Source organism: Furipterus horrens, unplaced genomic scaffold (genome assembly GCF_987537825.1).
Source record: "Furipterus horrens unplaced genomic scaffold, mFurHor1.1.pri manual_scaffold_2, whole genome shotgun sequence".
NCBI lineage: Eukaryota > Metazoa > Chordata > Mammalia > Chiroptera > Furipteridae > Furipterus > Furipterus horrens.
This window is the reverse complement of record NW_028327172.1, coordinates 21470544-21494975: the sequence shown is the minus strand read 5'-3', so window position 1 is coordinate 21494975 and position 24432 is coordinate 21470544. Positions and strand designations below refer to the sequence as shown.

Below are 24432 nucleotides of genomic sequence, written 5' to 3'. Positions count from 1 at the left end.
CCAGGCATGCACTTTCCTCTCTCCCCTGGCACGAGGCCCACACCCACACTGATCTTGGTGGAGCCCAGGCGTGTCCTGACAGTGGGGGCGGATAGAAGTAGAAGGGTGTTTTGGTGGCATTTTCTTTTTTTTTTCTTTGACATTTCCCAGCTGAGCTTTATGAAACAGCAAAATAATTCTTGTTTTTCAAAAGCCAGACAGTAGCTCTGAAAATTAGAGAAGCAAGGATTGGAAGCAAAGAGAGAAGGCAGGTGTCCATCGGAGGAAGAGTGGCCAGGCCAGCCATAAAAGAAGGGCACAGGAGAAGGAGGGTATTAGTCAGCCAGGGCTGCCTTAGAAAGTACCACAGACTGGGGTGGGGGTGGCGGCCCCACCAATTCTGGAGGCTGGAAGTCCAATATCAAGGTATCAGCGGAACTGGTTTTTCTGAGGCTTCTCTCCTTGACTTACACATGGCCGTTTTTCCTCTGCATCTTCACATGGCTTTCTGCCTGTGTGTATGTCCTAACTTCCTCTTCTTACAAGGACACCAGTCATACTGGATTAGAGTCCACTTGTATCATCTCATTTTACCTCAGTTATCTCTTTAAAGGCCCTCTCTCCAAATACAGTCCCATTCTGAGAGACTGGGTGTTAGGACTTCAACATCTGAATTTTGGGAGGACACTGTTTGGCCCGTAACAAGGAGGGAGGAAGATCCTGCAAATCATGGAGGATGTGCCTGGGCAAGGAGACGCTCCTAAAGCCATCTTCAGTCTTGGCCGGGTAGCTCAGTTGGTTAGAGCATCATCCCAATACACCAAGGTTGTGGGTTTGATCCCTAGTCAGGGCACATACAACAAGCAACCAACAAATGGTATAAATTAAGTGGAACAACAAATCAATTAATCTCTCTCTCTCTCTCTCTCTCTCTCTCTCTCTCTCTCTCTCTCTCTCTCTCTCTCACTTTCTCTCTCTCTCTCCCCCTTCCTCAATTAAAAAAATAAAAACTTTCCTCTTCCCTCTCCACCTCCTCCCTCACTTGCTGTCCCAAGCAAGGTGGGTTACTGCCTAAACGCTGACAAAGGAGCACACAATCCTGCTTGATGAGGCTGCTCAAGGCCTCTCCTAAATTGCAGAAAATTGTTTTTCTTTCTCCCCTGCAGAGCCATGGATATGCAGAGGGTTTTTTTTTGTTTGTTTTTTTTACCTGCTAAGAAGACAAACTAAAGAAATGTCTTTAAATAGAGGGGGGGGGAAAAACCCAACTCACCAGAGTTTATGCCAAGAGAGACAATGCTAAACCAGCAACATGTTTTTGAAGCCAGTAGGTTATGTAATATTTACGAAATCATTTTTTCCCCACCAGGAATGCTGCTTTTTAGTTTGCAGGGGGTCCCCCCCCCTCCTATTAACATTAATGGTAACACATCCACTCTTAAACACGGGATGTCCTAGACAACCTCCTGTTTCAGTTTGTCCTCACGCACCTGTGTCGTGCCCTGTCTCTACCATAGTGACATAACCTTAATAAAAAACCCCACATGGGGTCTTGTTTTCAGGATTCTCCTGGGACTTAACACCCTGTCCCCTCACCTATGTAACCTCATTTGCTATTGCTGTCCTGGCCATTGGTGAGCAGAAGGAACAGTGGCCTCTGTCACTGCGTTTGGGGCTAGTTGGGTCAGATGGTACTTGGAGGGACCAGAACCAGCCTCAGGATGGCCCTCCTTCCTTTCCTTTCGCTGATGACCACTTTCTAACCCCATGGGCAGCCACCACCAACCTGTTAGCGTTAGTTACAGAAGGGGTAGGGACTGGGAACTGAGAGAAGAAGTTTGCTTTGTTCATCCTCTTCACACCCACAGCCCCTTGAATAACCAGCCACTCCGCTTTTCTCTCCCCAGCATTCATTGCGGCCACCCTATCTACTGGCCATTGCTAACTTGGAGGAGCTTCCCTTTGTTTAGTTTGTATTATAATACCCTGACGTGCTTTCACCTGTATGCCCACTGAACTTATATTAAATATGTTTTTGCACATTATATACTTCTCCCCTCCCTGGGTGTGGGTCCCTCTTTGGTGGGAAGTCATTGGCTGGGGTGATTCCTGCAGTTCATCTTTATAGAGAACCCAGGGGCTACCCTGCTATCCAGGGGTCTTGTCGTCAGGCAGGAGAGAGATGGACAGACTTAATATTGCCACCTGACAGAGGTGAGAGCCCAGCTCAGATTTGCAATCTGTCTTTATTTCACCCACCAGAGTAAAAGTATTTCAGACCCAGCAATCCCAAGATTTCTTCTGGTCTCAGGTCTGCTACACAGGACCCAAGTGTGTCCTTGAGCCAGTCACTCAGACCCTGTGGGTGTCATGCCCTCACCCTTAGAATCAGGAGAAGAGATAAGCTGAATGTTCAGGTTCTTTGGGCTGTAAATGTGTGGGATTCAACCACAAACAAAACAGTTTAGATTGAATACAGGAAGCTGAACCAGGCCTGGTCATTGGAACTTGATGGCCCAGTGCACTTGTAAATAAAGAATGAAGAAGAGACCGGTGATGTAACAGTCATCAAATGTTCTGGACGAGGCTCCTTTGAACACAGCTGGAGACTTGCTCGCCTCCTCTAAGCTGAGTCAGTGACGCTAAGGGTGGGCAGCCAGGGTCCAAGCTCCCCTATTGCTCCTGTGCCTCTGTGGGAGTTGTGGGTGCATACCCCTCTCTACCCACTCCCGGGCTGGTGAAGAGGGCCAGGGGCCAGAGGCCTGACACATTTCTTAGGAGGAAGACGAGGAGCTACAACGCTGGAACTCAGTTCTATGTTATGTTATTTCTTCCCCTGACAAGGACGTGTTCAGCAAAGAAGGGGCACACTTCAACAGTGACAAAGCTACCACTTTTGGGCACCCTCTCAAGTGCCTGAGAACACTGTGGAAGCATTTTTTTATTTTTTTAAATAAAGTACCTGTCCTTCACAGCAACACAATCAAGAGTAAAATATAATCCCCCTGTTTTCAGATATGGAAACAGGGCCCAGTGGAACTAAGCGTCTTGCCCAAGAACACTCAGTAAAAGGGGGAATCAGGACTCAAACCCAGGTCCCTGGCTCCCACCACCAGCTCTTCCCCTCCTAAGGACGCGTTCCCTTTGACAATAGGGCAGTGAGGCCTGTGGGCACTGTCCATCTGCTGACTCCACGGACCTCTGCAGGAGGTTCCCACAGCCTCCTACACTCTCCTGGAGGTTTGTTTGTTTGTTTGGGTTTGTTCTCAATTTTGAAAATTGTAGCAAAATACACATAACATGAAATTTACCATTTTAACCATTTTTAAGTGTACAATTCAGTGGATTTAAATACATTCACACTGTTGTACCGCTCTCACTGCTGCTATCTACTTCCAGAACTTTTTCATCACCTGGGGGCTTTGACTGTCTCTTGCTTTGATGTCTTCCCTTGAGCCATCACTGGGATTCCCATAAAGTAATTAATCCATGGTGATGCCTTTGATGTCCTGTGTCCCCTCCCTTACTCTGTCCATTGGTCAGGAGAGGCCAGCTTAGAAGTAATCCTTCAGCAGTTGATTGCGTAATTTTACTAGCAGGGCATCTCTGGATTATCAAGAACATGGGCTCCCCTATCTGGAGCCAGGAGGTAGGTTGTATCAGGGGGGATTCCGAGGGGCCTCAGTGGGACCTGCCACAATAGGAACAGCGCAGTAGTGTTTTATCTTTGTTGGCGGAAATTCTGCTGACAGCTGAGCTGGGAGTTCCTCATAAGGGCCCTGGAAAGAGAGTTGCTTTATATACTCCATGGGGATTATTTGGCATTTATCACCTCAAAGAAGTAATTTCTGAGGCTCAGCTGTGGGTTTTACTTCTCTCTTGATCAGTATAAACATCATTCTCTGTATCTCGTGGTCGTCAGTTGCTTGTTCTCGTACCTGAGAATGTGATCATGACAATGACATGTTCTTTACACCCAAGCTATTTCCATGTCCCGGTAGATGGGAGGAGGTATTATTGGTCCTTAGCTGGATGGTGGTAGAACAGACTGTTAAATGAAAACTCTTGTATTACATTCCCAGCCCATGTAAGTTTTGGTTTCTCTAAGATGAGAATTCTTGTTAGCATTTTTAATTTCAGGGATGGCTGTGTTCGAAGGCCATGTTTGTCTGTTTGGGAGGAAGTGTGCTTCCCAAGGGACTTGGAGGAAGGACGGGATTGGGGCAGGGGGGTTGAGAGCAAAAGGAGAGAGGATTTGGTCCTAAGCTCCTTCATACGGCTTGTCTCAGTTCAACCATAGCTCTCAGTAGGAGTGTGTTTGCTGTAATGGGGACTTACTCGCTTTTTACAGAGAGGGACTCAGACTCAGAGAGGGCCAGTGCTTTGCGGAAAGTTTCACAACCGGCAAGAGCTCCCTCTTTCTACGGTGCTGTCCTGCTCTCAAATGGGAGAGTTCCCGAGGGGCCCTGTGCAGCTTTGGGATGGCTCTCACAGGGCCACCGAGGAGGGAGAGATGAGGACATTGAACAGGGTGGTTTGCCAAGGTGTAAGGGCCCGAATTGCAGGATGGAGCTTAGATTCCACAGCAAAGCTGTTGAGAAGGAAAAAGCAAATAAGGGTAGCCCTGAGTCAGAGCTTCTGAGTGGGAATCAGCAAAAATCCAATTAGCCACAGCTGTATGCAGGCTGTACTCCCACATGGACTCTAACAACAAGTATAGTAAGAATTGGACTTAATACAGCAGCTCATGGAGGAGGGAGCCCAGGCTTTGGGTTTGAAGCCACACTTCTCTGGTTACTGACTGTGACCTGGACAAGTGCCTTAACTTTTCCAACATCTTTAACACGTGACAGTGATTCCTAAGTCCTGGGGCTGTTGTGAGAGGGTAAAGTGAGGGGAGGCTGGCCAGGCCCTTGCATGAGGCGGGGCCCGTGGCTGAGCTGGGATGGTGGTGGTGGAGGTTCTGAGCCTGCAGGGAGTCTGTCCTCTGAGCAGCCCCTCTGCTTCCTGCCTCCGCAGTGCTGCAGGGCGTGGACAATTCGCTGGTGGGTCTGCACAACCAGAGCTTCGCCCGGGTCATGGAGCAGCGCCTGGCCCAGCTGTTCATGATGTCCCAGCAGCAAGGCCGGCGGTTTAAACGGGCTACCACCCTGGGAAGCTACACCGTGCAGGTGGGTGTGCGTGAAGCCACGGAGTCCTCTGATAACTGGGGAGGAATGTGCTGCCTGAGACTAAATAATCGTGCTGGGTGCAGAGCGGCGGCTACGCTGCAGACTGACCAAGCCATTTAATCAGCGCGGCTCTGACGGCTCAGGGCTGGGGGTCATAACATCAAATTCATGAAGGAGGGGGAGAGTTACGCCCCTGACAGTCGCATGGCCAGATTATACGGAAAGGAGGTCTCGGAACAAATTCTGCACACATGCAGATATTTAGTAAAAAAAAAAAAAAAGAGTTATAAGTAAGCAAGCACAGGCTCCTTACCAACCCGTTCCGTGGGCTGGATGAAATCCCCGCTCTCGGTGCTTCCAGGCCTCTTACCCCCAAGGCTGTGAGCGACGGGTGTACCAACCAGTCTTCCAGGCGCAGGATTCTGTCATCCTTATTTAGTCAGTTTGGACAAAAAGAGCCTCTCAAGTTCATGCGCCAACAGCTACCTCTGAATGTTCATGGAAGGATTGCTCTCGGGATGCCAGAACCCACTTTGCCCACACCACGGCACTGGAATTGCCTGGAAGTTAACTGGTGGGGGGGGGGGGCGTTTATAAACACCCCAGCTCCCTTCTCTTAGCGAGGAGAATTCTGAAACGTATGCTTTAGATCACTTGCCGACCTCTTCCACAGAATTAAGCTTTATCCACTGTGGTAACTGGCTTAATAACACACTCCGCACCCCTGTACCACCTACTCACCTCCCTGTTAGCTCCTTGCGTCTCCCAAATAAACTGGAAGCACTCAATTCTTCTGCATCTGCTCCTAGGGAACCTAAAGAAAAAACAGTAGCTATTGCCAAGGTAAGGGCTGGGAGCCTCTAGATGCTCTATCTAGTTCAAGCAGGAGTGGGACTGTCTCTAGCATACTCCAGCCAATCCACATATCTTGAGTAGCCCTGATTTCACCAAGAGAACCCATTTCTAACGCCTGATATGCTAATTAACAACGCTGTTGAGCAAGATGACTCTCAGCGAAGGGCACTCCTGGTAGCTGTCCCAGAGTGGGTGTCCTCATTGGAGGCTAGCCCACGGCCACTGGGGTGTGAACTTCTGATTGGTAATTCATCACTTCATGAGTGTAACTTAACCCAAACACACCCGCATAAGATCACACTATCTAAGAGGAAGCATTTTAAAGGAAATTACAGGCATCACCACAACCTGTCTGCAAGCAACTCATGTCCCCAGGCAGTCTTATAAGTACAAGCAGCCCATCCTCTGAAACACTTTCCTGCCTGAGTCAGCATCATGCCCCTGGGGGAACATTCACAGCCAATAATGTTGGTCCCTCCTAATTGCCTGTTGCTTTGGTTCTGAACATCTTTGTGGCCTGTGACAGCCTCCCTTTACCTCAGGACGGTTAGTTCCCTTACCCTCTAGGGGTTCCAGTGGAGCCCTATAATTCACACTTCTCCAAACAATAGGTTCTGGGGAAAAAGGACATTAGTTAGTGTGCCAGGTTGAGTTCCCTTCTGGGGGTTCCCAGGGAGCCCTAATTCACACTTCTCCAAACAACAGAAAGGATGCCCCTCAGAGGACAGTGAAATGGGATTTGCCTCTGCTGAAGGGGAAGGCAGATTATTCACTAATAACACCTACAATCCTGGTGTTAACAGTAAAGCTAAAAATCTAACAACATTTTTTGTGCTGTAAAGGGCCCAGTGAGAGGTTCTTCTCTCTTTCCTTCTGAGTACCAATGTGCTTGGCCTCAGTCGTTGCCAGGAATATCTGAGTGAAGCAAGGAGGGATTTACTTTTGCAAATCCCTGATTTACAGAGGCTGCTCATCGCCTTGTAACATTACCCTCGGAGAAATCTTGGGAAGAAGGCTTTGCTAATAAATTGAAATTGTGTGAAATTATTAGATATTTGAAAGCTCATTCACCTTCTACCTGGTTGTACTAACACTCTCTCGACTTCTCCCATGAGGGACAGGAATATTATGCCCAAGTTTCCCAAGTAAAATTCAACCCACATAATTCACATCATCTTTCTACACAGAAGCCTTTCTTTTGGGATCTGATCCTTTGAAAAGATGAGCCACTTTTGTGAATATGGAGATTTAGAGGTCTAGAATTTAAAGATATTTCTCCAGTAGATATATTTGAGAAAGAAAGTCCAAAGAAGAAATATATATGACCAATAAACATTTTTTAATGTTTAACTCCATTTGTCATCAAAGTAATGTGAGTTTTAACTACCATGAGATTCCATTTTCACCTGTGAAAGATTAGTGAAATGATACTACCCAGTGTTGATGAGGACACAGGGAAATGGGAACTTTCAAACAGTAACCGGGTATGACCTTTCTGGATGGTATGTGAGCAGTTTAGACAAGAACCTTTTAGATGGTTACTAACTTACTCCTAGATAGTCATTTTGAAGAAACAGAAGTAAACGCAAGGATAAAAGGGCGAGAGCAGTGTCTCAGTGTCCAGAAAATGGTCCTGTAAGGTGCCCTGAGGCTGAGAGGCTCTCTGGCCAGGTCCATTTGGGTAAGGCTGCATCCTTTGGCCCTGCTGGATGATTCCCAGGGCATATTGGCAAACTAAAGACTCTAAAAAGACCTGTAGTAAAGAAATCTCCTTTCAACATATTATATGGATTCTAAATTTAAATGCCAATAAGACCCTTATTTTTAGTAATATTTACATTTCTCCAACATTTTATTGTGAACATTTTCAAACTCACAGAAATGTTGAAAAAATGATATGGTAAACACCCATATATTCACCATCTAGTTTCTACAGTCACCCCTGGCTGGTTTGGCTCAGTGGATTGAGCGTCAGCCTGCGAGCTAAGTGTCGCTGGTTCGATCTTCCAGTCAGGGCACATCAGAGAAGGAAAACTCTGACTCCAAAAAACCTCCGCTGCCTTGCGGCATACCTCTTCAGGGGAAAGGCTAAGGGAGTAAACCCCGACAGAAAATCCGGAGCCGGAGTCCCTAAGGTGGTTTGACGTTGTAGTCAACACCGGCAACTCCTGCGGCGCACCTGAAGCCAAGCTGTATTGACTCCGTCTTTCCCTTGGATCCTTCAGCTGCGAAGAGAGGGGGGGGTCTGCTGCGTGGGCAACAGCAGACCCTCCATATCACCCTGCCCAGGCTCTGTAGCTTCAGCTTCACTGGAGAAGACACTCCAGCGTCATCGCAAGATGTCGATTCAACACGCGAGGAGACAGATACCGTGTCCCTCCCAAGTCGAACTGCACAGCCATTCTCGGCGGTGCAGAGAGGCGCTTAAGAAGCTACACCATCGTCTCTTGAGACGGACGGCTGCCGACAAGTTTCTACAGTTCACAGTGTCCCTACTGTGTTACTGCTTTATATTTGATAACATATATCATTTCCACAGCATAGATCAATTTGGACTGTTCTAGAATTTTATATAAATGGAATCCTACAGTATGTTCTCTTTTGTATAAAGCTTTTTTGACTCAGTGTAGTGTTTTTGACATTCATCTATGCTATTGTATTACTGGGCAGTTTATTTTTTATTGCTGAATAATGTTCTCTTTCATGAACATACTACAGTTTACTCATTCTTCTGTTAGTGGATACCTAGGCTTTCCCCAGTTTTTAGTTGTTATGCACAAAGCTGCTATGAACATTGATCTACAAGTCTTCCAATGGCCATGTGCTTCCATTTCTCTCAGGCCTATAGGAGTTGAATTGCTGGTCCACAGGGATGGTGTATGTTCATTCTGTAAGAAACTGCCAGATCCTTTTCCAAAGTGTACCGTTCTACATCCCCACCAGCCTGATGGAGTTCCAGTTACTCTACATTCTCACCAACACTTGGTCTTGTCAGCGCTTCTTATTTTAGCCACTCTGGTTGGGGAGAGTGGTGTCTTGCAGCTTAAATTAGAATTTCTCTATTGAACACTTTTTATATGCTCATTGGTTATTTAGATATCTTCCTTTGTGAATTGTCTGGTCAGATTTTTTTAAAACCATTTTTATTGGATTGTAGTAATATCTATTTTTAGTTGTTATATATAGCATATATACCAAGAGGTATAAAAATCTGTAGCTTAAAGGCCACTAATAAAAAGAACCCACAACCCAAAGGGTAAGAACATTATTTTCACTTAACCTCAGGAGCTTTTTATGTTTCTTCTTTTATTATACATACTTCCTTTCATTCTATTAGAGTTTAGTGTGCTTCTGAATTTTGTATTAAATCATACATGTATTATCTGTATATATTTTACCATCCATGTGTGTGTGTCCCTAAATAGTATGCTATTTGGTTTTGCCTGATTTTGAATGTTAAATCCTGTGATTTTTTTTCCTCCCTCAATGTCAGGCTTTCATACTCAGATAGCCAGAGTTCATTTATACTCTGTAATATTTCATTGTGTAACTATACAATAACTCATGTATGCATTCTACTGTTAGTGACGTTTGAATTTTCAGGGTTTTTTTCTTTTTATTTTCTCTCTCTCTCTCTCTCTCTTTTGCTATTAACAATGCTGCTATGAACATTTTTGTAATATCTTTAAATATCCTATGAAACTCATAATCCATAATATACAGTTTAGAAAAACATTATGTTTAGCAATTGTTAATTATAATAGTGAAAAGTATATAACAGCCTGAATGTTCAAAAAATGAAGGGTTAATATATGAGGCATGCATACAGTAGAACATTATGTAGGTATTATAATTTATGTTTTATGTGTCTATAATGATTTCCAATCATCAGTTACAATACTAAAAAATGAGTAACAATTTAAGTGTTTAACAATAAAGGATTGGCTAAATAAGTTTATGAGGTGTGAGTTAGAATGTAGGAATTAACATTTATGCTTTTATTGTATTGAAGGTCATTTCAGGATACAAGTAAAAACAGCAATATGTTATACTATATGCAGAGTGTTGTAAATAATTTGGTAAAAGAATAAAAAAATGGTTTGTGTGGGAAAAAACCACAAGAATAGAAGCAAATACTCCAAAATGGTAATAGTCATTAGCTTGTGGTAGAGGGATTACAGATTGTTTTTATTTTTTTCATTTGATGCTTTTTGGTGTTTTCAAATTTTCTCCAGTGAATATGTATGATATGTAGCATGAGAAAAGGCAACAAAGGTAATTTTAGAAAGAGAACTTTGAATATTCAGGTACTATTTTTATCAGACATCTTTTGAATTGCAGACATGTAAGTTCATTTTTTTTTCCCTCTCTGGCAACTGCATGAGTTTGAAATTAGAAATCTTGTTTGAGAATAACCTAACATGCCCTGAATTAATGTGGAGGCCTATTTTCAAATGAGGCCAGAGTTCTCTGGAGGCTGGAAGGCATCACCATTTCAGTGTTTTCTTCTCCAGTCTCAAACTGTGCTTTCCAGATGTTCATATTTTCTGCTCCCTGTCTCCCCCTCCAGCGATAGCAGGGCTTCTTGTGGTTTGGGTGATAGGGAGGTACATTAAGGTTGATGTCTTAAATGTATGCTGTGGATCCACTTGGCCACGGAAGGCTTCAGCTGTCAGGAGAGAGCCTGCTGATTGCTCAAGCGATTGCAGGGTCTGTGCAAGATGCCCTACAAACATGGCCTCTTTTTTTCTGAAAGATGGTAAAGATGCAGCGGGTGCCTGGACCCAAAGACCCAGCGGAGCTGACTTACTACACCCTGTACAACGGGAAGCCTTTGCTGGGGACTGCAGCTGCCAAGATCCTGAGCACCATTGACTCCCAAAGGATGGCCTTGACCTTGCATCACGTTGTCCTTCTGCAAGCTGACCGTAAGGGGATAGTCTTTCCATTCATTATTTTTAATGCCACTAAATGTTTCCTGCAAATCAAAGTGATTCCCTAAGCTCCTGTTAATGGACCCAGAACTAAACATATTTCTGTACTAGAAGGTTTTTAAATCAATCAGCTGTGTTTGAAGCAATAGGTTTGGGGTAAGGGATAGGTTTGGAGTATGAGAGAGACAGTAATGATGTTGCTGTGCCCAAATCCTGCCCACTGTTCTCCTCAGTTGAGCCTAGTGAATAGCTAGAAACGTCACCATAGCTGAGATCATATTTGCTGTCTGGGGAATTAAAGATGATTTGATTCCATCAGCATATATAGAGTCCTACATGAACTGCTTTGGTGCTGGAAGACATACAGAAGTGGGCAAGACCTGGTCCCTGCCTTTAAGGAGCAGAGAGGGAGTTAATGCGAACACAGAGGAGAGGACTGCAGGGAAGTGCTACAAGGAGGTAGTGTGATGCAGGGCTTGGCAGAGGGTGGGTTTGCGCTGAAGGGGCGTCTGGAAAGAGTGAACAGAGAAAGGATTTTAAAAATCATAGCTGCCTCTGAATACCCTCGCCCTTAGCAGCTGCTATGCTCATTGCTTTATGTGGATGTTCTTACTTTTTCTGCTTATTGGGGCAACTTTATTCAGCTGCAAATTACAGATGAGGAAACCAAGTCTCCGAAAAGTTAACCAACTTGGTCAGTATCATAGAACTAGTACCTAGATTGCCAAGATATGAATCTGGATCTGACTGCAAATGTGTGTTCTTAACCGTATTACATACTAAGATTTCAGCAGAGGGAGAGGAAGGGTGGATATTCCCGGAAGGGGGAGAAGTATGAAGAAAAGAATAGGCGCGAAGAGTACCAGGTGTGCTTGAAAAACAAGGAGTTCAAATTGCCTGGAGTGCAGAAACAGGAGGAGCTGATGGGATTAGAGAGATGTATTGCTTGAGAGAGGCAGGCCGTGGTTGGCAGGGGGTGACTGTACATAACACGACTCATTTGCTGGAGATTTGCCGGCTCACTGTCTCTTCTACATCGCTTCTCCTGTTCCAGTCCATCCTCTACTTTGACCTGCCATTCTGTGGCCTCCTCACTTCTACCTGAGGCCTGGTGGTGCTTGGGAAGGTGCAGAAAAGTGAGAGCTGGCTTTCTTTGGAGCAAGAGGTGAACGGAGTATCAGGGGAAGTGGTTGAGGCTAAGGGGAGTTTGCTGGTGATGGTTGAAGGGGAACAGTGGAAAGTTTGAGAGCACAGGTAGGAGAGAGATCATGTCAGATCAGAAGATGCATGGAGTCTTCTAGACATGAGAGTCCAGGGTTCATCCAGGGGATTACCCAGAGGCTTGACTATGACTCAGAGAGCCAGGATGCAGACCTGTTCTGCCTGACTCCAAAGCTGCCACCCCTCAGCCTTAATTTTTTGCCTCCTCCAAATCCACGTGGTCCTCTCAGTTCCCTTCTGTAATAACTTGCAGATGTCTCCCCTGTTCTCCGTTTCATCGTTATGTCTTCTTGGACTTTGCAGGCACTTTCCTAATAACAGCCTCAGTCACTTTGCCATTAATGTACTGTCTGTACTATAACTAGAGTCATTATATACACTTTGAAAAACATACAGATTCCGATCTCACAGCTACACAGCACTGTTCACCCCTCACGTTTCACATTCCTCTGAAGTCTTCCTCAACCCCCAAAACAGAGCCCCCCATCCTTTCTTAGTTCTAGGGCCCTCCATTGCCCTTATCACATTGAGCATATGACTGACCTTTGAACTCTTTCAAAGCAGGTCCCACCTCTCATTTGTCTTTGAATATCCAGCCCCAACTGCTGTCTGGCTCTGTTCTTGTGAAGGCAAACCCCTGACCTTTGCTAAGTGCCTCCACCAGGCCCTGAGGGAGGCGCACGGTTGGGAGTCACCGAAGCAGAGCAGTTGGGAGCAGAGCCTTTGCGATAGGACAGGCCTGGATTCATGCCCCTGCTCTTCCACGTTGCAGCGGTGGAGCTGAGACAGATGAATGACCCTCTCTCGCCTTCATTTTCCTCGTCTGTAACGTGGTAATATTTTAAAAAACAAACCTAATTGAGCTCCTTGGAGGACTAAATGAGATAATTATTGTACGTACAGGGCTTAGTACAATCCTGGGGCTCCTATTAAGTACGTAGTAAGAGGTAGCTGAATGTCTCATTTACCTGTAAGGTAGAAGGACTAAAGGGGAGAGGGAACGAAGAAGGAAAGGTGATCTGAAGGTTAAGAACCCATGCAATTCACAGGATAGGGTGCTATTAATGAAAATAGAAAGGGGATTGGAGAGAAGAAGCATTTTTAGAAGGGAGAAGTAATTTATTCCATCTGGGCTTTGTTGAGCTTAATGTGATGAGATATTAAGGGGTGCTATTTACATATTGAGGGGACACTGATGAAATACTGAGGTGGTACTGATAAAATATTGAGGGGGTGCCAATGGGGTATTGAGGACCGGGGTTAAGAACGTTGTTGGAATTCAAGCTTGAATCTCAGGGGAGAGGTTAAAGTTAACACTATAGATTTTCAGAATGTTGTAGATACAGGTTAGAGTTAAAATCCTGGAGGAAATTCTGGGGAGACAGTATAGCTGGAGGACAGACCCTGGGAAATGCCTTCCTGCCCAGGATCGGATGAGGAGGAAACTGAGTTCAATGAAGAGGAGAAGGAACAGAGATGTTGTAAATCCAATCTTATCCTCGTAGTTTGGAAATCCACCTACAATGTGAATCCGAGGCCAGCACAGGGAATGGAGTCGCACTGTTGAGTGAGCACCTTGTTTCTCTGAATGGGTGGTGTTAACATTCTGTGTGTTCCAGTGTCTTCTAAAGCGTTGGTCTGGGGCCAGCGCACGATGCCCTGATGGCAGGGCCCTACCATGGAGTGTGCAATGCCACTTGACCCTCGTCACCTCTAGGTGATGAGGAGCAGTGAGTTCTAAAGAGGCAGCTGCATCTCCTGTGAAGGTTTTCATCTGCTCCTTTTGCAGGCTCTGCTACTAGCTGATGTAGTAGAAAAAAAAATCCTCCCTGCGCAGAACCAGACCAGAGCAGGAACTGGTTTACCTTACATGGCCACCAGACGTATATCTCAAAAATACCATCTACAGAAAGCAATAGACTGACCCTTTGGTGAAGGGAATGTGTGTGCATTCATTTCTTCAACAAATACTCCTGGAGCACCTGTTAGGTGCCTGGAACTGTTCTAGGAGCTGGAGATACAGCAGTGAATGAAACAGACAAGACCACCCTCATGGAGCTTACATTCCGAGTGGGCAGATCAGATAAAATAAACAATATGTTCAATGCTAATATGTGCCTTGGAGAAAAATTAAGCAGGGAAAGGCTAGCAGATGTCGAGGAGATGATGGTTGTGATTTTAAGTTGTTGGCGGGGGGGGGGGGGGGGCGGTTAAGAAGAAGGTCACTGGGGTAGTAGCTTTTGAGTAACCACCTGAGGCTATCTGGGGACAAGGTTCCAGGCAGAGGGGGAGGGTTCGAGAGCAGCGAGGAGGTCACTTATGGTAGCAGCAATGAGGTCTGAGGGTCAGGTGAGGGGTCACAAGCACCCTGAGCACGATGACAGCCGTGGATGCTGTGGGCACGAGAGCAGCGTGCTCCGGGCACCGCCAGCTGCTGGGCCCCCTGCCCCATCCACTCACACCTGTCACAAGCTCTAATGTTTTGACAGCCACAAAAAATGAGCCGGAAACATTTTTAAATGGATTTCTCTCCTTTCAACATTTGTTCCGTGTGAGAGTAATTTACTTTTAGTTTAGGTGATGTGGGTCCTTTGACTTCATTCTTTCTGACAAGTATTTGTATGTGTGTGCGTGTGCATGTGCATGTGCATGCACACATGTGTGCACACAGTACGTTTCCACTCATATGTGCTAACTCAGAGCTGTATTTCAGAGAAATGATTTCTCATAAAAGCACCTACCCTCCCTGGGGCTCTGTTTGCTCACTGCACAATGGGGACAAGAATAGCACCCAGGCAAAGGTCCTGTCACAGTGCTCAGCGCACAGTAGACACCCAGAACATGTTGTCTCCTTTTTCTGTCCTTCCTCTACTGAAATTCTTGCAAATTAAATAAACATTTGTTTCCTTTCACCTCTATACATTGTAGTTTTAGAGCATTATGCCAATGAATATATTGTGTTTGAATGACTTCAGTTGGCCTAACTTTACTGTCTATTTGACTGTTAAATGAATTTATTAATGTACATAAAACAAATCTATTCTCTCCTCATTTAAATAGAGGTGAAAGGATTTTATAGACCGCACCAGGAAGGAACATATCCACCAAAACAATAAAGCTGAGTAAAAGCTGGACCCGTTAATATTTCATTCTCGCTAATGAAAATAATAGATATATATTCAGGGTATCATGTTCTAATATACTATACATTTTTCTTTATCAGGATAGAAGAGCATAGCCAAGAAGAGGCATATTCGTATTTTTCACAGCAGGTCTGAGCTTTAGAAAATATTGAAGGCATAAAAATCACATATAAATACTAAATTACTAAAAGCAGTAGCAATTAAATGTTTAATGTCAATAGAAGCACGCTATCTAATGAGCTGTTTTCAGGAGTTAATAATGTGATTAATCACCAATTGACAAAAACTGGGGTAAAGATGTTCTTTGGACTAAGAGCACTCCAGACCTAAGCGCTGCCTGATGGGAGTCAGATCTTGGCTAATGAGGAACCAATTGAAGTCCGGGGTATGTTTGAAGTCAGAGAGACAGATGGGCTGGCTCCCCAGGCAAGTCCTCACCATGTGGCACTTACCTGTGGGGTCTTTGTATTCCAGAGGCTGGTCCTCAGCTTTGCCAGTCTAATAGACCACAGAGTTCAGCAGGATCAGGAGGACCAACTCATGCTAACCAGACCTACCAAGATACTGATATATAAACCAGGTTGGCAGTACCAAGGAGATGGTACTTCTCCTTTTAACTGCCCATTAGTCTATCCTGTATGAAAATCTGTATGGGAAGCCAAATTGTAACAGGGGGAATGGTAGTTCATTTATATACTCATTCAGCTTTTAATTGAACACCTGCTGTGTGCAAGGCCCTATTCTAGGCCCTGCAGATACAGCAGTAAGCAAGAGACAAACGTTTCCTGCCCTCTTAGAGTGTATATTCAAATACAGGGGTCAGGGGTGACAGATGACATATGAATCATGTCAGGAGTGATATGTGCCTTAGTGCTTTGTCACTCTGCGCGTGGCCTGGATGCCTGCGGGCACCGCCTAGAAGCTCGTTTAGAAGGCAGAATCTCAGGCCCCACCCCAGCCCACACAAATCAGAACCCAGGGGACTGATGTGCACATCGGAGTCTCAGGAGCAGCGCTTCAGAGAAAAAGTGAGTAGGATGAGGCGGACGGAGAGTGCCCAGGCAGCGGTCGTTATTCATGTAGGGCACAGGGAAGGCCTCACAGAGAGGGCAGCACCTGTTCAGAGCCCCGAAGAGAAGGGGCAACACTGATGACAGAGTTCTTGGCCTGAGAAACTGAGCTGGGGAGCCATGTGGAAACCCAGGTGAAGAATGTTCTAGGTGGAGGAATCATCCAGGGCAAAAACCCTGAGACCAGAGCAAGCCCAGCACACCTGAGGAACAGTAGGAGGCCAGAGCGAGCTAAGGGAGGAGCACTGGGCCATAATGCCAGACAGGGGTGGTTGGAGGGGCAAATCACTTAGGGTCCTCATAGAAATTCTGGGGATGCTCTGGCTCTTACTCTGAGTGGGTGGGAACCTCTAGAGGGTTTTGGGTAGAAGAGTGTTGTGATCTGAGTTTTTTAAGTATCACTCCGGCCGCTATGTTACAAGTAAACCACAGGGAACAAAGTGCAAGGTAGGAGGCTACTGAGTACTTCAGGGGAGAGAGGTTGGTAGTTCGAGCCACAGTGAAAGCAGCAACGATGGAAAGACGTGAACAGGTCCTGGATCTACGCCAAAGGTGAAGATGACAGCGTTTGTTGCTGAATCGGACGTTGGGTGAGCCTAAAAGAGAAGGCTCAGCACTGGTGACAAAGTTATTGGCCTGAGAAGCTGGAAGGGAGCAGCTGCCATTTATTAGAATGGAGAATATCACAGGAAGAACAGGTTTTGGAGGGGGGGGAGGGGCGCGTATTTAGAGTGGGTTCCGGACATGTTAAATTGAGATATCTCTTAAATATCTAATTGGTGAGTTGAGGTGGCTGTTGGATGTCGAATCTAGAGTTCAGGGTAGAGGTTGGAGATACACAATGGGCATCACCGGAACACATGGTATTGAAAGCCACGAGTCTATGAGATCATCTAGGGAGTGGAAGAGAAGAGAACTTGGGTGGAACTAATGGACAATATCACCAAACCAAGACAGCCAGTTGCAGCAATCTTGTCCACCAGGACAGACCTGCCATCTGTCCAGATTATCCATGTTTGCCAGTCAAGGCACATTCCCCTGGCGTGGACAAGTCCTTGACTGGCCTTTGGTTCTCTTTCCCTAGATGTTTTTTTTGCAAACTGCACTTCCTTTCATTAATGCCTTTCTGCAGACCATTGCTTTGGTTGCTATTTTCTTTATTCTGGTCCTTTTGATTGAATGGAAGTGTTTTCTGAGCTTCCCCACCAGTGATCATAGGGGACTCCCACCCATCTCATGTCAGGGGCTTTTTTCTTTTTCTTACATCTTTCTAACCAAACATACTAAAAAGTTGAAAGAATTATATGGTGAACATCCATGTCCCCATCACCTAGATTCCACCGTGAGCATTTTACTATATTTTTATTATCACGTATCTGTTCATTTATATATCCCTCCATTCATCTATTCATCCCTCCTTTTTTTAAAAATGCATTTCAAGGTTGTAAACACCTGTAGATTTCAACCCTGAACACCTCGGCATGCATATCCTTGCCTCAAGTTCAATATTTGCTTATGATGTTTTTAGGTAAAATTTACATACAGTGAAATGCACAGATCTTACATATCTCATTTGATGAGTTTTGACCAATGTATACACCTGTGTAATGCCAGCCCCTATCATGATATAGAGCATGACCATCCCCCTGTCGCTCTTTGCAGATTAATTCCAGCCTCACCTACTGTTCTAATAGCACATTCTCCCTACTGACATCGGCTTCAGCTCCCTTTTCTTTACTCTGGCTCTGAAAACAGCCTGATCCTTTTGATTAGATGGAGGCATTTCCAAGCTTCCCCAGCCAGCCTTTTGGGGAGGTGGGAAGGCGGTCTCCACTGGCTACATTTTAATCATTGCTCACTCAGAGGGTGACTTCACAGGATATAGAGTCATCTCTCTGTGGCCTTTGCCTCCTGGTGTGCACCACTCTAGTCCTCAGATTTCTTCTCTCTTCTCTTTTGACTCATGAACATCACCAGTGAGGAAAGCTGATATGTATCCACCTTCCGCCTCCTCTCAGTGACAGCGAAGCCTAGCTTTTTACTGAGCACCTACCAAAGCACCACCTGGGTCCTGCCTCACTGCTGCCTCACAAAGCGATAGCCCGTTGTACAGATGAGAAAACTGAGACTCCAAGACCTTGAGTTACTTGCCCAGTGCAAGAGCCTTTCTGATCCCAGACCCTCTTAACCATCTCACGACTTGGGACTGGGGGGGTATTTATCTCTGGTGGCCTTTCCCCTTCCCAGTACTCCTTGTCATGTGCTTCCCGCTGGCTCTTTCCCACAGCCGTGGTGAAGAACCCACCCAACAACCTGTGGATCATCGCTGCGGTGCTGGCGCCCATCGCTGTGGTCACGGTCATCATCATCATCATCACGGCCGTGCTCTGCCGGAAGAACAAGAACGACTTCAAGCCAGACACCGTGATGAACCTGCCTCAGAGAGCAAAGGTACGCACGCAGTGGAAGCAGGAGAGGAGCGGGAGCCCCGGCCTGCAGGGGGCTCTGCCTGCCTTTTCTCTCTTGGCTTCGGAGACATTGCAAATACCTTCAGAAACATCCTAACTCGCCCTCATTTTCTTGAAGAAGACCCTTTATTCATTCATGTATGTGTTTGAATGCTTAAAAAATTATAGTAAAATATACATAATGAAGTTTATCATGTTAACCGTTTTTAAATGTACAATTCAGCATTGATAAGTATAGTCACTTTGTTGTACATGCTTTATTTTTATAATCAGGACGTGATGGCTATGCTTATCTCATGCTCACTCTTTGCCATAAATGCTTCTAAGCGCTTTACATATAGCACCCCAGTCCTCGCAGAAACCCTTTGAGAAAGGGCCCTCGTTCTACAGAGGAGAACACTGAGCACAGAAAACTGGATAGACCTACAAGGGGCCTTAATCTAACCTGACACTTCTGTTTACTAAGCAGTGACTCCTTCAAGATCGCACAGTTAATAAGTAGCAGAACTGATAGCAGAATTAGGTCTCTTGGCTCATAACACAGGGCTCTTTGGGCACCTTAGATTGTCAGAATTTTCTTTCTTGCATTGGCAGGAGTGGCTTATTCTCAAAGACTGGCATGATGGGCAAGCTGCAGAGCCCTGGCCAGTCAGCTGTCACACTCCGGTGGCTCCAGTGAAGCCTAGCCAGGAGCCCCATCCACTCTCACAGCCTCCACTGGTCTGCCCCGGCCACCTCTGGTGACTGGGAGGGGAGCGGACTGAGAAAATTCCAAAGCTCATTTTCCAGTCACATACCACTCTCTATGATATTCCATAAATAAAATATAATAACCTGTAATACCTGGTGTTTAAATAATGTCTTACAATTTGCTGGACCCTTCTAGATTATAGCCAAGGAAGGTTTTATTATTTTATTGCTAAGAAACTCAAAGGAAAGAGAGACTGTGGGACTTGTCCAAAATCATATAACTCAGCAGAGGGGTGACTCAGAGGGGTCTGAGTCTTCGGGCTCTTTCTGCTTCCTACACCTCTCTGAACCCTGAGCTTTGGCAGGTAGAACCCTTTTCCAGCTCCAAACCTCTGAGCTTTGTCCATCTGTACAGGAATGGACCAGTGAATGGAATTTCATGTCCACTAGGAGGCATGTCATGGAGATTATTCTTGCTGGGAGTCGTGCATGCCTCATTCTTTCTGGGTGATCACCCCTCGCTGCAGCAAAAGAAATCAAATGAATTTTACTGTTTACTAAATCAATTCACCTGTTGAGAAGCTACAGCCTGATTAGACACTGTCTACTGAAGAGCCAAACCTCAAAGAATGTTGTTCCTTTTCTGTTGACACAAAGCCACCTGCTTCTCAGACGCATCGCAATTTTGGTAATTACGCAAGCAGTGAAACATGAAACTGTTCCAAGTGGGAGTGTTTCATTTCCATCTGAGCTTACTTACAACCTGAGCCTTTCAGACATAGCAGTAATCACCAGAATCTAATTGCAGCCCAGTCTAGGAATGCAAAACATGCCATATTGAGGTCGTAAATGCCATCTTTGTGTTAGGGAGTAAGCCAGAATTTTATTAATTTGCCAAAATGAGTTGGCCAGCACTTGATTTCAGCATACTTTCTGGCTTGAAAGCTATCTGAAGCTGGAACAGATTAATGTCTGTGGGTTCTCATAGCCCTTTTTTATGGTCCTACCCGGTATGTTGTGCTTCGAGAGATAGCTGGCTGATGTTGAAAATCAAGCAACGTTATGTTGCACAAGATGATTGAATTCACTTCTGTGTGGTGATGCTGGTTATTTTCTCCCTCAGTGAGGCTGGCTATGCACTGTGATTGCCAAAGCCCTTTTATCACAAGAAACCAGCAGGGTGGAACTTTTTCTTACTGCATCCTGCCGTTGTGGCCCAGTGAGACTGCAGTGTTTGCAAGAGGAGAGCCGCCTGCATTACTTCTCACGACCTGTGTGTGTGAGCAGAATTCACTGAATGCCAAGGGACAAGGTGGAATGAAAAAGTTAGCCTTTGCCGCCAATGCATAGGCCAGGAGAACGGTCTCCTGGTCTCCTGGGACATTACTGCGTCTTTAGAATGCAGACTGCAGTACTGAATACAGGCAGAGATTCTTTTTTCTGCTTACCCATCATCAACCCAGTCCCCTGAAGTATCCAGCAGAGAACTTCAGTCCCATGTGAAGGGTGAGGAGCCAAAAGCAGAGAGAGAGTTAGGGGCAGGGAAGGAGGGCCAGAACCAGCTTGTCCTCCTCACTAGGTTCTTGAGAAGTCTTAGCTACCCTTGGAGACTGCCAGTCCCTCACTGACATGCCAGGAGACTCAGCACAGAATCAAGGCCAAGTACAGTAGGAGATGCCCAACCAAGACAGCAGGCAGCAGAAGGAAAGGAGAGGCTGTGGGAAGAATCATCAATAGAAGTTAGATATTCCTGCTCTGGCTCCATAAGTCAGCTGTATGAGCCTGGGAAGTTGCCTCACCTCTCTGAACCTTAGTTTCTTCATCTTTAAAATGAAGACTCATAATAATACCTACCTCCTTGAATGGGAGTGAGGATAAAATGACAAGTTTATGTAATGTGTTTGGTACTGTACCAGTAATATCAAGTGAAGCTGCACCTGTGAGGTCCTTGAGCATAGGGGACCAGTTATTAGTCATCTTTGTATCTCCAGTAGCAAGCACAGTCCCTGGCACAAGCCACTGCTCAATAACTATAGTTGGAACAAAATCAAACAGGATAATGGGGAGCTTTGGGTGTGGCGGCAAAGGGTTCAACAGGAGATGAGGCTGGGCTCAGCCAGAATGTGAAGGGTCTGAATGCCTTGCCATAGGGATTAGGAGCCATAAGTCATTTTTAATGACCTGATATGATTTAAGGGAAATATTGGATGGCCAAAAAGTTCATTTGGTTTTTTTTCCTGTACAATAGCCATAGCAGTACTTAGTTGTCTTTGACTTCATTCAAAACAATTTTGTTAGATTGTATTGTGACAGCTGTTATATCAGTGTGTATTTTTAAAAAAAATCAGAATTGGTGAATTTTTGTGTAGCCATTTTAATATTGACTATGAAAGAAAATAAGCAAAATTTTCTGCATAGTGTGCTTTATTATTTCAAGAAAGGTAAAAATTCAACTGAAATGCAAAAAAAAAAAAAAAAAAAAAAAAAAAAAAAAGATTTCTGCAGGATTTTACCAGTTGGGCCATAGCCCTAGACCAATCTAGCTGGAGCCTTCCTGTTATATATATTTCTCAACTAAATTAGCTGCTGAAGGAAGAGCTTGTGATCATGTTGAGTTCTGTTAGAACCCAAATGGTGGAGGTTGGTTTCATCCCACATTTTCTTGAAGAGAATCACTGATGTCCATTTTACCTGGACTAAGATTTAGTAGCAAGGCAAACAATATTGACTAAAACCAATTGAACTCTTACTATGTGCTGGGCAGTTAGCTAAAGGCTGAATTTGAATTTGCTTATTTAATCTACACAGCATCCCTTCAAGGGTGGTGAACTATCACTCTTGAATCCATACACATTTTATCCTGTTTACACTATTATGATACCCATTTTACCAATGAGGAAACTGGTGTACAGGGAATGTCAATAACTAATCCAAGGTCACCCAGCTAATAAGTGGCGGAGCCAGGGTTTGAACCCAGGCAGTCTGTTTCCGGAGCTGTCACTACTAAACACCCCATGGTCCTGCCTCAAATCTGTATTGTGCTGCTTTGGGGTGTAAAGCAGAATAGAGACACCCCCAGGAATTGTTTAAACATGCCTCTTGGTTTTTTATTGCTACACTAATAGATGTCTGTTGGGTTTTGCTCACAGCTGCCCTGTTCACTTGGGATTTCAGACATTGTGCAGTAAAAGCCTTGCTAATTTTCCAGTAATGAATTATAGGAGAGCCAACTTGCTTAAGGGAGAGGCCGGGATTAAATAGTGATCCCATACATTCCGTGTGGTGGCGTGTTTCTTTCCCTCTGTTTTCAGACTGTGATTCCCTTTTAATACTCAGGGTGGTAGAGGTGAAGCCGATAGGATTACTTTCGATTCTCAGATGAGAAAATTGAGGTTCTGTGCTCAAGTGACTTGGCAAAGTCACACACCTGTTAGCACAGGAGCTAAGGGATGACAGAACATTGCTAGGCAGGAGAGAATACAGGATCTGTGTCACATACCAATGAAGAGTTCCTAATGAGCCATATGCGACGTCTAAAGTCCCTGAACGAAGTTTATTCTCACATACATTTTTTGCATCAGGTTTTCACTATTCCTTTTTCTGAGTAAGTCTTATCTATAGAGCTTCTGAAGCTAAATGGAATTAACACAGAATCTGATTTGGCAGAGACAGATTATGATGGAGATGGGAAAACTCCGATTTATCAGAAAGCTAAGCATGGTGTCCCGACACACGCACCTTCCCACCTGTCTTCTCTTAAAGCCGTTGTTAGAGTCGTACTTTGCCAGAAATACGACTGCAAATCTGTTTCCTCTTTGCAGCCTGTGCAAGGCTTTGATTATGCCAAACAGCACCTGGGCCAGCAAGGAGCAGATGAGGAGGCCATTCCTGTGACCCAGGAGACGGTGGTCCTCCCACTTCCTGTTAGAGATGCTCCTGCCTCGCAGGAAAGGGACGTCGCCCAGGACGGAAGCACCATCAAAACAGCCAAGTCCACCGAAACCAGAAAGAGGTAGGCACGGGGCCCACTTCTGCCTCTCCATGTCAGCAAAAGAAATAATGGATGGTGAGAGGGGCCAGAGCCCACAAGTTAATCCCACTGTTCTCTTTAAGAATTTCCCCTTCATGCTCATTTTGAATATTTGAAAAGGAGACCAAAGGAGATGAGGAGAATCACAGTACCTGCTTCTCACAAGCCGCCCTTTGTAAGGTTTTACATTGCAGATCAACCATAGCAGCGGAGATTTGGCTCTTACATTCATTTAATGCATTTGGCACTGATGCCACACTTACATATTTTAACTTATCTTAAAAGCAGTTCTTTTGATTTAGCATATTTTATCTGGCACTTTCTCAATGGTTTATGATATTAGTTTAAAACCATTTATTGAATTTTTACTATGAACACAGTACACTGACATGCATCGGGAGGACTGCAAAAGGGTTTCAGGTTGATTCCTGACTGCAAGGATCTCATGCTGGAGAGAAAGAGAGATAAACAGCTGGAATACCAAGCATGACGTGCAGGTGCCCACAGTGGAGTCTGAACCAAGTGCTGTGGGAAAGACAGGCAAAAGAACTTCACCCTGGTGGTGGAGGGCGTTGTGGAGGAGGCTGTGTTTTAGCTGGGCTTTGAAGGGTGAACAGGGTGTCTGTAGGTGGGAAGAGATAAAGGCATCCAGTCTGAAAAATCCAGGAGATAAAAGAGACAGCCACATTCACTTAGTGGTGAGGTCCTTGGAGTTTAGAGTTCATAGGGGCTGCAATGTAGTGATGGGTAAAACTAGGAGATAGATTAAAATTGTACAGAGTTTTAACTTCCAGACTAAGGAGTTTGACCTTTAGGCTCTGGCCAGTGAGAAGCCACCAAAAGTTCTTCAGGAAGGCAGTAATGGCCAGCC

General features: G+C 45.1%; 1 protein-coding gene across 1 annotated transcript in view; it reads left to right on the top strand.

Annotated features, from left to right (window-relative positions):
• The window catches only part of KIAA1549L (KIAA1549 like), an 86242-nt gene that overhangs the window by 9281 nt on the left and 52529 nt on the right, over window positions 1-24432 (top strand). The window contains exons 5-8 of the mRNA XM_090267268.1: window positions 4999-5150; window positions 10762-10933; window positions 18661-18824; window positions 23353-23543. Coding sequence (XP_090123394.1) covers window positions 4999-5150; window positions 10762-10933; window positions 18661-18824; window positions 23353-23543 — 679 coding nt within the window. The remainder of the gene's footprint in view (window positions 1-4998; window positions 5151-10761; window positions 10934-18660; window positions 18825-23352; window positions 23544-24432) is intronic.